Genomic DNA, 14340 nt, shown 5'->3' on the forward strand with positions numbered 1-14340 from the left:
AGGGGAGGGAGGGAAGGAGAGAGAGAGAAGGAGAAAGAGAGAGAGAGAGAGAGAGAGAGAGAGAGAGAGAGAGAGAGAGAGAGAGAGAGAGAGAGAGAGAGGAAGAGAGAGAAAGAGAGAGAGAGAGAAAGAGAGAGAAAGAAAGAGAGAGAGAAAGAAAGAAAGAAAGAAAAAGAAAGAAAGAAAGAAAGAAAGAAAGAAAGAAAGAAAGAAAGAAAGAAAGAAAGAAAGAAAGAAAGAAAGAAAGAAAGAAAGAAAGAAAGAAAGAAAGAAAGAAAGAGAGAGAAAGAGAGAGAGAAAGAGAGAGAGAGGGAAAGAAAGGAAGGAAATAAGGAAGACAAGAGAAGCTTGTGAAGGTTTTTATCTAGGATGAAGGTTCTAGTTCTATCTGGTTCCATTTTTCTGAAAAGCTATAGAACTTTAAAAATCACAAATAAAATTCATTAAATAGTCTGAGCCCTCTGGCAATCTATTATACATATAGAAAGGGTAATTCCCTAGCCAGTTGAGGTTAGTAATTATCTGTAGATTTCCCATCCTTTCTCATACTCTTCTATAGAAAAAATAAAACAAAACATAAACTCAAGATATTGTTAACTTTTTTTCTTCTTGGAGTGGAAACAAAATGGTTGATAGAGAACCACTCAGCTGATCTTTCTCAGCATTCCCCTCAAAGCAACTTTAAAATAACACCTCTAATCAAATCCTAGAGTGTCAGAGAAAACAAAAGATCAGAGTGGGACATTCTTCCATCCCATGACAATTTGAGAGTTTGGAACCCAAGAAAGATCTGCTACATGGGGGTAAAAGCTGGCCCAGAACCAACATGGATAAAACACCAATGTTGGACCATGTGAAAGAAGTAGCAGCAACTTTGTCAACTCCCAAGCCAAAGATGGTAAGAGCACCAAGTAGATGATCACAAGGAAATTACAGGGTACTCTTATGTTAGCACTTGGCACAGACCCAGATGCTGTTTGGAAACTCAGGTGGCTACGTCCACTTCTGGGTCATAGCTCAAGGGCACTTTCAGTTAAGAGGGAGTAGAAGTCCTGAAAGGCAGTATCTCTTCCGGAACCAATAGATCAAGGCTGCTTCCTAGGCAAGGACCAGAGTGCAGACTAAAGATTAGTGACCACACCTCTCCCGAGACCACACCATCTGGGAAGTACCCAAAACTTCCAAACTCTCAGAACTAGCCCTGAAAAAAAAAACAGTTCAGAAAAGCCCAAGTCTTAAAACAATCCCTTCTCTTTCCCCACACCAGGAACAGAGCCCAGCATTAACATAAGCAAGCAAGCTTTGCCAGCAAGTTCTACTGGAGGCACTCTATCCTAGGACATGGGCTGACTGCCAAGGTGGTTGGGGAATGGGGGAATAGCAACTACTTCCCTTAATTGTGCTTCAGGCTCAAACTCTCAAACAAGCATTTACCAAGTCCTCCCTAGGCTTGCACATGGCTCAGGAAAGGCAGGTGGTTGCCCAAGTCTTTCAGCAGCTTCACTTCCTTGCCCAGGCAGTGACTCTTGAGGAAGTTGGTTTGGATTCCCTTGGCTAGGGCTTGCAGGTTCAGGCCCTTCTGCAGGTTCAGAGTGGCCTCCATGGCATCCACCCTGTGACTCCATTCATCTTGAGCAGATTTCAGCACAGCCTAGAGGAGGACCCAACCCTCATGGTGATTCTGAAGCCACATAAAGCATTTGGCACCATCCTGCTTTTTTACCAGCTTATGGAAAAGCATGACATCCAGGGCAGGGCAACATCATACTGGTAGAAATAAAAACCAAGGCAGGTAGGAGTGGAAGACTTGAAGATAAACGTACACCAGGCAATTGACAGCATCCTTCACCTCAAAGGAATAGTTTTGGTGAATCTGAAAGGCAGAGCTCATAGTACCAGAGAAGAAAAGGGGTGGCTGATTCAAAATCTGAAGGCTGCTGGTCCCATTTGCAGGGCATAGCTGGTCTTAGAGTGGATGGTACAGGGGTGGTTGGTCTCAGAGGCAGGCAGCAACTAGTCCTAGAGGCGGGGGTTATAGGAGCTGATAGGCTGCATAAAGGTCAAGGTCAAGGATGAGGGGTCCTAGAGGACCCCTCTAGTATCAGTATCCCAAAATCCTAGAACTGGATTGGCTCCATCCAAACACTTGAAAAGCAGAGGCAGGTAATGTGGTCTGAGCCTAACATTAACACATTAACATAAAGCTCCCAATTAAGAAAAAGGTTGAGGGAAAAAAAAAATATATATATATATATATATCATACCATAAAAAAAGCTACTATGGTGACAGGGAAGATAAAGACACAAACTCAGAAAAAGATAAGTCAAAACACAAATAAAGCCTCAAAAATGCAAATTAGACAAGAATTCCTGGAAGAATTAAGATTTTTTTTTCCAAAATGAAATGAATGGTAGAAAAAAAATTAAGCAAAGAAATGAAAGCAAAGGAAGAAAATTATGAAATGATGATTAACACCTTGGTAAAAGAACCCTGAAGAAAATGACATCCTAATAAAACAGAGTTGGCATATATAAAAAGAGATACAAAAATTAGAATTGAGCAACTGGAAGCTAATGATTCAATAATACATTAAGAAACAATAAAAAAGTTAGAAAAAATAGAATAAAATATGAACTCTCCCATTAGAAGAATAACCGACTTTGGAAAATACAGCAAGGAGAGATAATTTAAGAATTGTTAGATTTCCTTATCTAAGGATCCTATGCATATTTCAAATTATCAGTATCCCAAAATCCTAGAACCAGAGGGTAAAATAGAAGTTGAAAGAATTCACTGATCACCACCTGTAAAAGAATCCAAAATTAAAACTCCCAGTAATAGTAAAGCCAAATTCGAGAGCTTCCAGGTGAATGAGGAAATATTTCAAGCAGCAAAAAAGAAACCATTCAAATGCTATGGAGGCACAGTTAGGATGATAAAGATTTAGCAGTTTACACATTAACCGAGTAGAGTGCTTGAAATATGATATTCTGGAAGGCAAAATAGCTAGGATTATAACCAAGAATAACTTATCTGGTAAAATTGAGTATAATTCTTCTAGGGAGAAAAAAAATCAATATTTAATGAAACAGAAGACTTTCAAGCATTCATGATTTAATAAAAAAAAGGAGAGGGCAGCTGGGTTGAGATTGGCAGTGGATTGAGAGCCACTCACAGAGATGGGAGATCCTGGGTTTAAATCTGGCCTCAGACACTTCCTAGTTGTGTCACTCTGGGCAAGTCACTTGACTCCCATTGCCTAGCCCTTACCACTCTTCTGCCATAGCTAGGAAGTATCTGAGGCCAGATTTGAACCTAGGACTTTCCATCTCTAGGCCTGGCTCTCAATCCACTGAGCCACCCAGCTTCCCCCTCTGATGAATCTTTTTAACTGCCTGATAAGGAAAAGGTAAGAGTTAAAAAAAAAAACAGAAGCAGAATGAAAAAGTGTGATTTTCAAATAAAAGACTCAGAGACACATTAAAAATATGAACATGAAGAGAAATCATAAGGGATTCAATAAGATGAAACTATATGCCTTTCTATATGGAAAGATAACACATTTTTCTTCTAAGAACTTTATCCTTATCAGGCAGTTAAAAAGATTCATCAGAGGGGGAAGCTGGGTGGCTCAGTGGATTGAGAGCCAGGCCTAGAGATGGAAAGTCCTAGGTTCAAATCTGGCCTCAGACACTTCCTAGATGTGTGACCCTGGGCAAGTCACTTAACCCCCATTACCTAACCCTTACTACCCTTCTTCCTTGGAACCAATACATGGTATTGATTCTAAGACAGAAGGTAAGGGTTTAAAAAAAAAGATTCATCATAGAAAAGAGATTGCAGGAGCGAGTGGATTATGTTGTGATGTTTTATTTTTTCATTATAAGATATTTTTATTTAACAATTACATGTAATACATTTCCACATAAGTTTTCTGAAGTTAAAGATCCAAAATGGCTCCCTCCCTTTCCTCCCCCTTCCCAGAGTTGGCAAGTAATTCCATCTAGGTTATAACCATATACTATCATGCAAAATACATTGTGATGATACCTTTTTAAAAAGAGAGATACCCTGGGAGAACAGGGAAGGGACAGGAAGAATAGGAAAATTCTCGCATATAAAACTAGCACAAAAGGAAGAACAGTGGTGGGGAATATAGTGAAGGGGTGAGGCAACACTTGAAATACATCATAAAAAGAAGGGCAAATAAAAGAAGGCAGTGGGAAAAAGCAAACAGACTTTAGAAGAGGGGACCAGATAAAAAGAGATAAGGATAAACAGAAGAAAATAGGATGGAAGGAAATGTACAGTAATCATAACCAAATGTGAATGGGATAAACTGATCCATATAATAGAAAAAAAAAATAACAGAATAGATTAGAAACCAGAACCCAACAATTATAAAACACTTTTCACACAAATAAAAACAGATCTAAACAATTGGAGAAATATTAATTGCTCATGGGTATATCAAACCAATATAACAAAAATGACAATTTAATTTACTTATCCTGTGTAATACCAACCAAACTACCAAAGAATTACTTTACAGAGCTAGAAAAAATAGTAACAAAATTTATCTACAAGAACAAAACGTCAAGAATATCAAGGGGTTAGCATGCCCCCTTAAAAAGTAGCAGATGCTAATTCTTCCCAGTTGTATGAAGGAAGGGATGAGAGCAGAGGGGGAAATGGAAAATAGACCCCGAGACAATGACATAATCTGATCTGAAGGAAAGGCCCCAGGTAGGACCAGCCCTGTCCTCTCAAGAGTTACTTAGGGCAGGAAGCCAGGCTGGCAATTTCAAAATTAATGTAACTAGGACAAGAAGAGAAGCTATGAGTTGGTAGGAAAAGATTTTGCATCAAATATCTCTGACAAAAGTCTTAAAAACAGAGATATAGGAATAATATGTCTCTAATTCCAAGAACGATTCCATAATGGACAAAATAGTCAAAAGATATGCATAGTTTTCAAAATATAATTTTTTTAAAATTTACCAACCATTTGAAATATAATGATGCTTTGGACTCACTCTTCCAGAGCAAAACTCATCTGCCCTGCATTCTAAGGTTATCCTTGAGGAGACTGGGGAGATATCTTTTTTCTAATGCTATCATCTTCTGATTCTCTTTCTCCTCCTTTCTCTTTCTCTCTCTTTCCCTTTCTTCCCTCCCCCCCCCTTCTCTCTTCTCTCCCGCTCTCCTCTTTCCTCTTTCATCCCCTCACCACCCAGTATATTGTTGGCTTCTAATAATTTAATTTATTTTCTACTCAATTATTATAGATTTTCCTTGTGAAATTTTCTTTTCCCTTTTGACATAGCAAGTGGGTTTTCCTTTCTCTCCCTTTCTTTTTTATTACTTAGTCTGTATTAGGCATTGTGCAATATAAGCAATCCAGTTCATGTCCTCAAAGAGCTTATATTCTAATGGGAGAAAACAACCCATAAAAAGAAGTTATAGCCTAAGAAATGGGGGTTTAGTAAACTAAGCAGAAATAGAACAATTTTTATAATGAATACTTCATTTCAAAAGAAAACAACTGTGGGAAAACGCAGGGTCTAAAATCGATGCAATGATCAGTGATGATTCCTGCTCCCTGCCTCTTGGTAGAGAAGTGATGAACTGGAGGTAGAGAATGAAGATTACTAACATTTTCAGATATTCAAGCAAGTAGAAGCAAATTCAGAAGAAAACACAGGCAAGAAAACAGTGCTGGAAGTACCAGGTTCACTTAGAGATATTCACTGAAAAAAATGTTCATAGGGGAAATTCATTGTTTCACATGTGGTCTCTTTCTATTCTTTGTGTAGGGAAATATTTGGATTTGTTGATATTTGTCACATTCATAATAACAAAAAAGAAAACAGTTTTTGTTGCACAGTTTTCTTCCCTTTTTAGCAACCCAGTTATTCCCATTCAATTGGAATTAGTATCCTGCATCCTTCACAAAATTGTTTAATAGTTTTTCTTTACCCAATAGTTCATTTTCCATTCCTAAAGTTTGTTTCCTATTTCATTTGGGGTTTTTATGCACAAAAAATTTTGGCTCCTTCCAGCAACCAGATTACCCACATAGAAAAGAGGCAGTATCTTATTTAACAAGATGATAATAATGAAACATAATCTCCTATTTTTGATATTTCTTCCTGTTTTTCTGGATGTTTCATTATTATTCTTGTTGATATTGTCAAATTTTATGTTCTTCAAGTGATTATAATAATTTCTTTCCTAACTCCTTGGAAAATTGCTTTTTAAATATTAACTTGGATGTTCATTAGAAAATACCTGAAATCTGTAAAGAAATGATAAAAAAATTTAAAAGACTACCATTTCTCAAAGGTTATTTAGTGGTTATTATTAATAGATTGTAACAAGCAGTGTTTACCATGGTAATTTTACTTCTATCCTTCAAAAATTTTGAGTTACAATATTCCTTTAGTGTGGGAAGAAATCTTTATTTGATATAATTAAATCCATTCACTTTTCTTCATGACTTTCTTTATTTGCTCTTTCCAACTGTCAAAAGTTCCACACCTCGCTTTTCTTTGAAATTAAATTCTTAGTTGTTCTGAATTGCCTCATAATTCACATGGGAGGAAACAGAAATATCTTTTACTCTTCCATTTAGGTATGTATTAATTGGTGAGTCTCAGAGCCGATGTGAAATTGTAGAAGGAAATAAGGTTGGGTGGAGTGAACGTCTTCCAGTATGCGAAGGTAAGTTGTTAACTAAAGCTACGAAAAGTTCACAGTGTGAACAATGTAGTTTATATAGTAAATACAGTTTAAAACTACATGGGCAAAGGAGCATTTGGGCATGTTTTGAATACAATTAACTTTTATTTAAACCTTAAACACACTCAGAGCATTTATTTTAAGAAGGAAAATATGATTTATTCTAAGATATAGAGCATAATATTTTGCTTTTAAAAACTATGTAAACCCACCTATCTAATGAATGTCCAAAACTTATTCTAAAATCAGACTCATAATCTGTCAGGCAAGATGGTGGCATCTTTGTGTAAAGAGAGGATTTTTGCCTTTTAAAATGTGATCACCTTGCCCTTGCCTCTCACTTTTGTTCTTTTTCTTCTCTATGTTAAATGCTTTTTAGTAGTTATTTTAAAATGTTCTTTACCCACCCATATGGATTAGCTTTATCCCAAACCCTAACTTTTAAAAATTTCTGTTACTGATTACATATCAGATAGTTTTCATGTATTTTTGTTATTTCTATGTGCTATATTAAATCCTAAAGGGGAAAGTAGTCCAAAATATATTATTAATTTTGTTAGTCGTATTCAATCAGTTTGTATTTCCTTTCATACTGCTTGGAGGGATTTCTTGTGGGTTTTTGTTGATAAGTTCTTTCAGAGCTTATTGACCATTAAGGTTTTTTTTCCCCTTTTTTGAATAATGGATATGATTGTAAGGTATGTAATTTTGGGATACAATCAAAATTTTAATGGCGCTATCTTTTGTTTTCACCTTGCCTATATTTCCTTCTGTATGCCTCCCCTTTCCTTTTCTAGAAAAAAGAATTTTTAAAACAGAGGAAGAGTAAGAAAAGAAAATATACAGTAAAGCTATTCAATACTTTTGTTCCATTAAATATTCATTTTCTCCCTCTGTCTCATTATATTCAATTTTACCAAAGTTATTCTATATTGTGATTCTTTGCTCCTTCACCTTCCAGAATATCATCTTATAGGCCCTCCATTCCTTTATATGCTAAAATAATATGCTAAATCTTATGTTATCTTGACTGGCTATACAGTATTTTAATTCTTTCTGGTATATTTCAGTCTTTTCTGGATTAGAACCATAATATTCATAGGGATTTTCATTTTGGAATTTCTCTCAGGAGGTAACTAGTATATTCTTTTATTTAATTATCTTGCCTTTTGGTTGTAAGATATCTTTGCAATTTTTCTTCTAATTTTTAAAAATATAGTGGCTGGGCATGACTTTCGGGCAGTACAATGATTCTTAAATTACCTCTTCTTTAACTATTTTCCAAGTTGGTGGTTTTCCCTATTTCAGATTTTCTTCTTCTTTATCCTTCTTTCTTCTTTCTTCTTACTTCTTCTTCTTCTTCTTCTTCTTCTTCTTCTTCTTCTTCTTCTTCTTCTTCTTCTTCTTCTTCTTCTTCTTCTTCTTCTTCTTCCTCTTCCTCCTCCTCTTCCTCTTTCTCTTCCTCCTCCTCCTCCTCTTTCTCCTCTTCTTCCTCCTCTTCCTCCTCCTCCTCCTCCTCTTCCTCCTCCTCCTCCTTCTCCTTGTCCTCCTCCTCCTCCTTCTTCTTCATCTTCTGACCTTATTGGTTCTTGATATTCTATGGAATTATTAGCTTGCACTTGACCAATTCTAATTTTTTAAGGATTTGTTTTCTTCAGTGATGGCTCTTTTATGACTCCGTCAGTTCTTATTTCAATTTTTAAAAATTATTTGTTTATTTTAAACTTTTTTTAAAATTTGGGTTCCAAATTCTATCCCTCCTTCCCATCCCATCCCACATTCACTGATAAGGCAAGTAATGTGCTATTTCTTATACATGGGAAATCATGCAAAATATTTTCCAAGTTAGTTATGCTGCAAAAATAAAAAGCAAAAAATAACCCAAAAAAGTGAGAAAACTATGCTTCAATTTGTACTCAGAGTTCAGAGTTCATCAGTTCTTTTTCCAGATAGCATTTTTTATTGGGCATCTTTTGGAATAGTCTTGGAACATGATATTGATCAGAGTAGCTATGTCTTTTCACTGTTGATCATCATTAACATTGCTTGTTATAATGCGCTACCTCCCAGTTCTTCTCACTTCATTTTGCATTAGTTTCATATAAGTCTTACCATGTTTTTCTGAAACCACCCCCTTGTCATTTCTTATAGCACGTTAGTATTGTCGTAATCATATACTACAACTTGCTCAACTATTCCTCAATTGCTAGCATTCCTCTTAGCTTTGGAACTCTGACCAGGTTTCCCATTCCCCTGCCCACTTCTCTTGGCTCTGGATCTTTGGCCAAATCTCCTGTTTCTCTACTGATGCAAGCTCAAGGGCTCCTTTTGGCCCTGGAATGGTGCCCAGGACTCCTGCTCCCTTGTGAACTATTACACACTCTCCTCTCTGCCTTGGAACTGCGACCCAGAGCTGTATGGGCAATATAGTGGCCAGGCACTATACTTAGTGCCAGTGGCAGGTCTCCTAGAATGACTTCCTAACCATTTGTCTGACACCATTACCATCTCTGAGCTGAGAGCTTCTGAAGCTTCTGTTGCTCTTGAACCATTGTAGTACTCTGGACAGAACTCTACCCTAATCACAGACCTCTCCTTCAGACCTCCTAAGTTTTCTTAGGCAGGAAAAAATGTTTCATTCTTACTTTTTCTTGACTTTGCCACTCCAAAATTTGATTTGAGTTTTTAAATTTAATTTGAAGATTTTTGGAGGCAAATGTTGAGGTTCTGCAGCTGGGATACTTCCTCTAATCTACTATCTTTGGTCCACCCCATCATGACTTCTGGTTTTTTAAATATTTTCTTCAGTATTTTTTGTGCCTCATTTACTAAGCTGTTAATTCTATTTTTACAATTTCCTTGAATACCTCTCACTCCCACCCCACCCCCAAGTTTTTCATCATTCATTTGAGTAAACAATTTTTTCCCCTCTTTATAACAATCTCTTTTGATGCTGCCAAGAATTCTTCTTGGGTTTGTGTCCAATCTGCAATTTTTTTTCTTTAAGTCTTTGCTTATAGCTGTTTTCAAGTTAATCTTCTTCAGAATTTTCATCTTGAGCCTCCCTGTCACCATAGAGGCTTTTTATATTTCTTTTTGTTTGTTTGTTCATTGTTTGAACCTACTTCTTGACTTTGGATTTTTATGTTCATTCCTGTGGATAGAAAGGAGTCTGAATTGAGCTTCTGTCTTTCTCTTTATATTTTCACCACACAAGCAATGTGATCTGGAGAGAGATCTGTTCATTGCCCTTCTGTTCTGCAAATTCTTGACCCAATTTGGATCTTTTAGGCTGTGTGTGGTTGAGTTTTCATCTACCAATGAGGTATTCAGTCACAGTTAACTCTCTGGGAAGTTCTGTAGGTTTAGGTTCAGTGCTGATTTCCCCCTGGTTTGTCCTACTACACACCTATGTATAGAATTAAAGGTAAAATTGAGTGCCCCCTCTGCTCTTGGGCTCAGAATCAATTCTCAAGAACTTGTTCTTTGCTCCTTTTAAGGTAGGACCCCTGATCCCTCAACACAGCTGCTCCTCTCTGCCCTGAGACTATGATCTTGAGCAGGGTAATTAGCCACAGAGCAGTCATGTGGCATCTGTTCCTGCTCTTAATGACTCTCCCTCTGCCATCCTTGGGAGCTGGGCTGCTCCCCAGCCCTACTGCTGCCACTATCCTATAAGGCTTCTTCCTGCCACCATGCTACTACTGCTCCATTGTGCTCCTGATCAACTTCTACCCAGAGTCTACAGATCTCTCTGTCTCTTTCCAAGCTTCCCCAAACTGGAAAAAAAAATGCTGTGATTTTTTTCTTGGTTTTCCTGATCTGAAATTTGTTTGACATATCTTCTAGGTCATTGTGGAGAAGAATGTGAAGGAGAGAAGGAAAGGTTTCTAACTCTAACCTCGTGTTGGCAAATCCAATTATTTTTTCACATCTTTTTTTTATAAGAATGCTTTAAATTCTTTTCTTATTGAGCATAAATCTTTTTTCATTTCTGATTAGGTTCAAGTTTATACAGTGTGTTATTTGGAGGTTATGTCTTGAACTCCTTTCCATTTCAGAATATATTATTCTGATCTATTCTGAGGCTTCTAGTAACTAGAGCATACTCTTTCAGAAATTTGGACTTCATTTCCTTTATATTTGGAAGCCTTTCTACTGAATGCTTGAATAAAGTGTTGTTCCTCATTGGAAATGTTAAATTCAAGCAAGCGTTATGTGTCTTAGAGTTTGAAGCATAGGTTTTTCTTTTATTTTCTGAATGCAGTTATTAACTGATGCTTTGTTTTCTGTACACAAAAGTTCTAACCAGTTTTCTTATATTATGATATTCAGAGGTGATTTTTTTTGTTTATTTGTAATATTATTCCAGGAGATGCATGATTTCTAAATTATTTCTCCAAATCCTGTCTTCAAAATCAATAGCTTTTCCTTATATAAAGACCATATGTTCTTTTAGCATTATTACCTCTTGCTTCTCTTCTAGACTTTCCATGTGAGTATATTTGCATTTCAAATCTCTTATTCTTTCTTTTGCTTATTTGGAAAGACCACTGTGGCTTCAAGTTTTTCTATTGTTCTAATTATTTCTGTAGCAGACAAAAATTCTAATATTTTCTCTTCTAACTTCTTAAGATTTCATTTGCTTTTTTGAACCATTTGGGGACAATCTGTGGTTGGTTCCATGCTTTCATTAGGCATTAGTGTAACTTTTTTTTTTAAACTGTAATATTTATAGATGTTTGTAATCTTTCAATGTTTTTGTTATTCATTGTACCTTCTCATTTTAATAGCTTCTATGTTGAAATCATTGGTGGTTTTGCCCTTTTTTCTGTTATATTCTTTTGTCAGTTACTTTGCAACTACTTCCCCTTTGATAGTGCATATACCCAAAGGACTAGACTGGATTGCTATATCAGCCTCCTCCACCTTTGTTATTTACTTTTTTCACTGCCCTAGGTGGTGTCTAAAGGAATAGGATTAGCCCTAGCCCTAGCAGTCTCCTTTCTATTAAGGCATGCTAGAGCCATACATGCTGCCCCTCTCTACCTCCTCCTCCACTCTGTTTCAATTCACTCTGTTCTTTAGTTCTCTAACTGACTTCTATCAGTGTCACCAGTACTAGCAGGGTCAGGTAGGGCAAGACAAGTGTTCTGGGCAGTTTAGACTTCATGGAGATTTTGAAATCTCAGGGCTGCTCTAGGTAAACAGAAACCCGATTCATCTAATTTTTAAATTCCTCACTTTTTGGTTCTACATACCCTACCATAGTGGTGTCTGATGCTTATTGCAGCAGATTTGGGGAGAGTCAGGGTGAGGAGTACCAGTAGAGTGCCTGGAGCAGGAAAAAGAGACCATTCCTGAACGCCAAAGCACAAAATAGTGGGTTCATTTATGCTCGCCCACTGGAGAGTAGAGGCTAATGTACAAAGAGTACTGAACATATGTAGGGATTAACATTATCTATGCTTAATTTTCAAGACATGTTACCTTATTTGGTTTCCTGGAGTAGACATTCAGTTTATTTGATTCCTAGGATGACTATTATCTTGACTAGGATGACTATTAGTTGTCTCAGTGTCTTATCTTCAGGGTCTTATAGTCAAATGTGTGTGTTCTAAAAATTACCTTTGTTTTTGCTTCCCTTCTGCCAATTTTTCTTCCACTTCTGTATTTTTTAGTTGCATATCTGTCATTCTGTCTTTTGTTCCCTTGTTATTTGTCTTTAATTCAATATTAAGAGCCCTAATTTCTGATCTTATTTCAATTTTCATATCTATCTAAAGTTTTGTTTCTTTTTTGAAACATCCTGGGGTTTTTTCCCTTCCTCTATTGTTTCATAATCTCTAAAACTGTAAAATTTTCTTATCAGAATTTTATCTTCATTTTCCTTCATAGCATAATTTTTATAATAGCATATAATATATAATATATTAATATATAACATAATATATGATGTAATTAATATGTCACACAATATAATATATAGTAGTATAATATGTTACAGCCTCTCTTTTGAAATTTTCCTCATTTTTGCTTCTCTCCTTATGAGGTTGTCTATTGATTTGTATATTTATAATCTAAGAGATTTGCTCAGAATAGTGAGAGGTTAAGTAGCTTACCCCTGCAGGATTCATGCATGCATCAGGGGAGGGAATTGACTCTGAGATAGCCTTTCTGATATAGACATAGATATAGATATAGATAATGCTTTGAGGGTTCTGGGTGGTGGTGAGAAAAGGGGAATAAAAGAGAAAGGGAAGGAAGGAGGAGAAATTTTTTGAAGAAGCTGAAACTTTATTCAAACTACTATTGACCAATCTTTCTTTCTGTGTGTGATTTTTAGCCATTCGTTGTGATCTACCTCCAGTTATTGACAATGGACAACACACAGGAATCAATCAAGATTTTTTTACTTATGGATCAGTAGTGAGATACAGATGTGATGCAACATATTCCCTTATTGGAAATGAAGTTATACATTGTACTACTGAGAATATGAAAGATGGAATATGGAGTGACCCTCCCCCTGAATGCAAAGGTTTTTTTTAATGATTTGTTTTACTGATTTATATGTACATAAAAAGAAAATTAGAAAAATACTGATTTTTAGACATATCTAGAAAATTATGTTACTTATTGTTTCAAAAGTTAATACTACTGCTTCTATACTTCTTAAGATCACCTATAAATATTTGAAGACAGATTACAGATAGGTTTATATATTTCTCTTTGCAAATCTCTTTTCTTTAAATATACTTGTATCAATAGGATATCATCAGTCCTACCTTATGCTAGCCGAGTTCATATCGGTTCATATCATCTACATATATAAATTCAAACAATATTTACTAAGAGCCCAGTATCTGTCAGACTCTGCTAGATATTGGGAAGACAAAAAACAAAATAAAATAGTTCCTATTAAGGAGCTTACCTTCTCACAGAGTAAATGAAATGTATTTTTAGATATTAGGAAATAGATAAGTTAAGACATGCTATCTTATTTGGTTTCCTGCAATAGATATTCAGGTTATTTGAGTTCTAGGATGATTATTATACTTTAGTTGTCTCAGTACATCTTATCTTCTGGGTCTTATAATAGAAGCCATGTGTTCTAAAATAACTTTTGTTTTTGCTTCTCTTCTGCCAACTTTTCTTCCACTTCTATATTTTTTAACTGCATACCCACCATTCTGGCCTTCAAAGCCTTTATGTCTTTGAAGAAAATCTTCATTATGTTTTTATTTTATTTTATCCCCTTATTATTTGTCTTTAATTCAATATTGAGGGCCCTAATTCTGACCCTTAGATATAAGGTAACCTTAGAAGGGAAGGTATTAGCTCTATATATGAGAAGATACTGGTAGTTACATATATATGTATATGTATACATATATATATATATATCATGCAGTTCTGTATTTTAGGTCATGAAAGCCATTCAATCAAACCTTTCTCTTAATTGGGGTTAGATGATTTGCTCAGGGTCACAAAGCTAGGAAGTGTCTGGAGTCACATTTGAACCCAGGACCTTCCATCTCCAGGCTCAGCTCTCCACTGAGCCACTTAATGGGGCAAGAAGAATTTTACACTGTTCT

At 36.0% G+C, this 14340-nt stretch overlaps 1 protein-coding gene across 16 annotated transcripts in view; it reads left to right on the forward strand.

Annotated features, from left to right (window-relative positions):
* Nucleotides 1-14340, forward strand: part of LOC103093588 (zona pellucida sperm-binding protein 3 receptor-like) — a 58190-nt gene that overhangs the window by 11309 nt on the left and 32541 nt on the right. For all 16 annotated transcript variants that reach the window (XM_056815854.1, XM_056815858.1, XM_056815855.1 and 13 more), the window contains exons 4-5: nt 6636-6724; nt 13089-13283. In XM_056815854.1, coding sequence (XP_056671832.1) covers nt 6636-6724; nt 13089-13283 — 284 coding nt within the window. The remainder of the gene's footprint in view (nt 1-6635; nt 6725-13088; nt 13284-14340) is intronic.

The sequence above is a fragment of the Monodelphis domestica genome, chromosome 2 (genome assembly GCF_027887165.1).
Source record: "Monodelphis domestica isolate mMonDom1 chromosome 2, mMonDom1.pri, whole genome shotgun sequence".
Taxonomy (NCBI): domain Eukaryota; kingdom Metazoa; phylum Chordata; class Mammalia; order Didelphimorphia; family Didelphidae; genus Monodelphis; species Monodelphis domestica.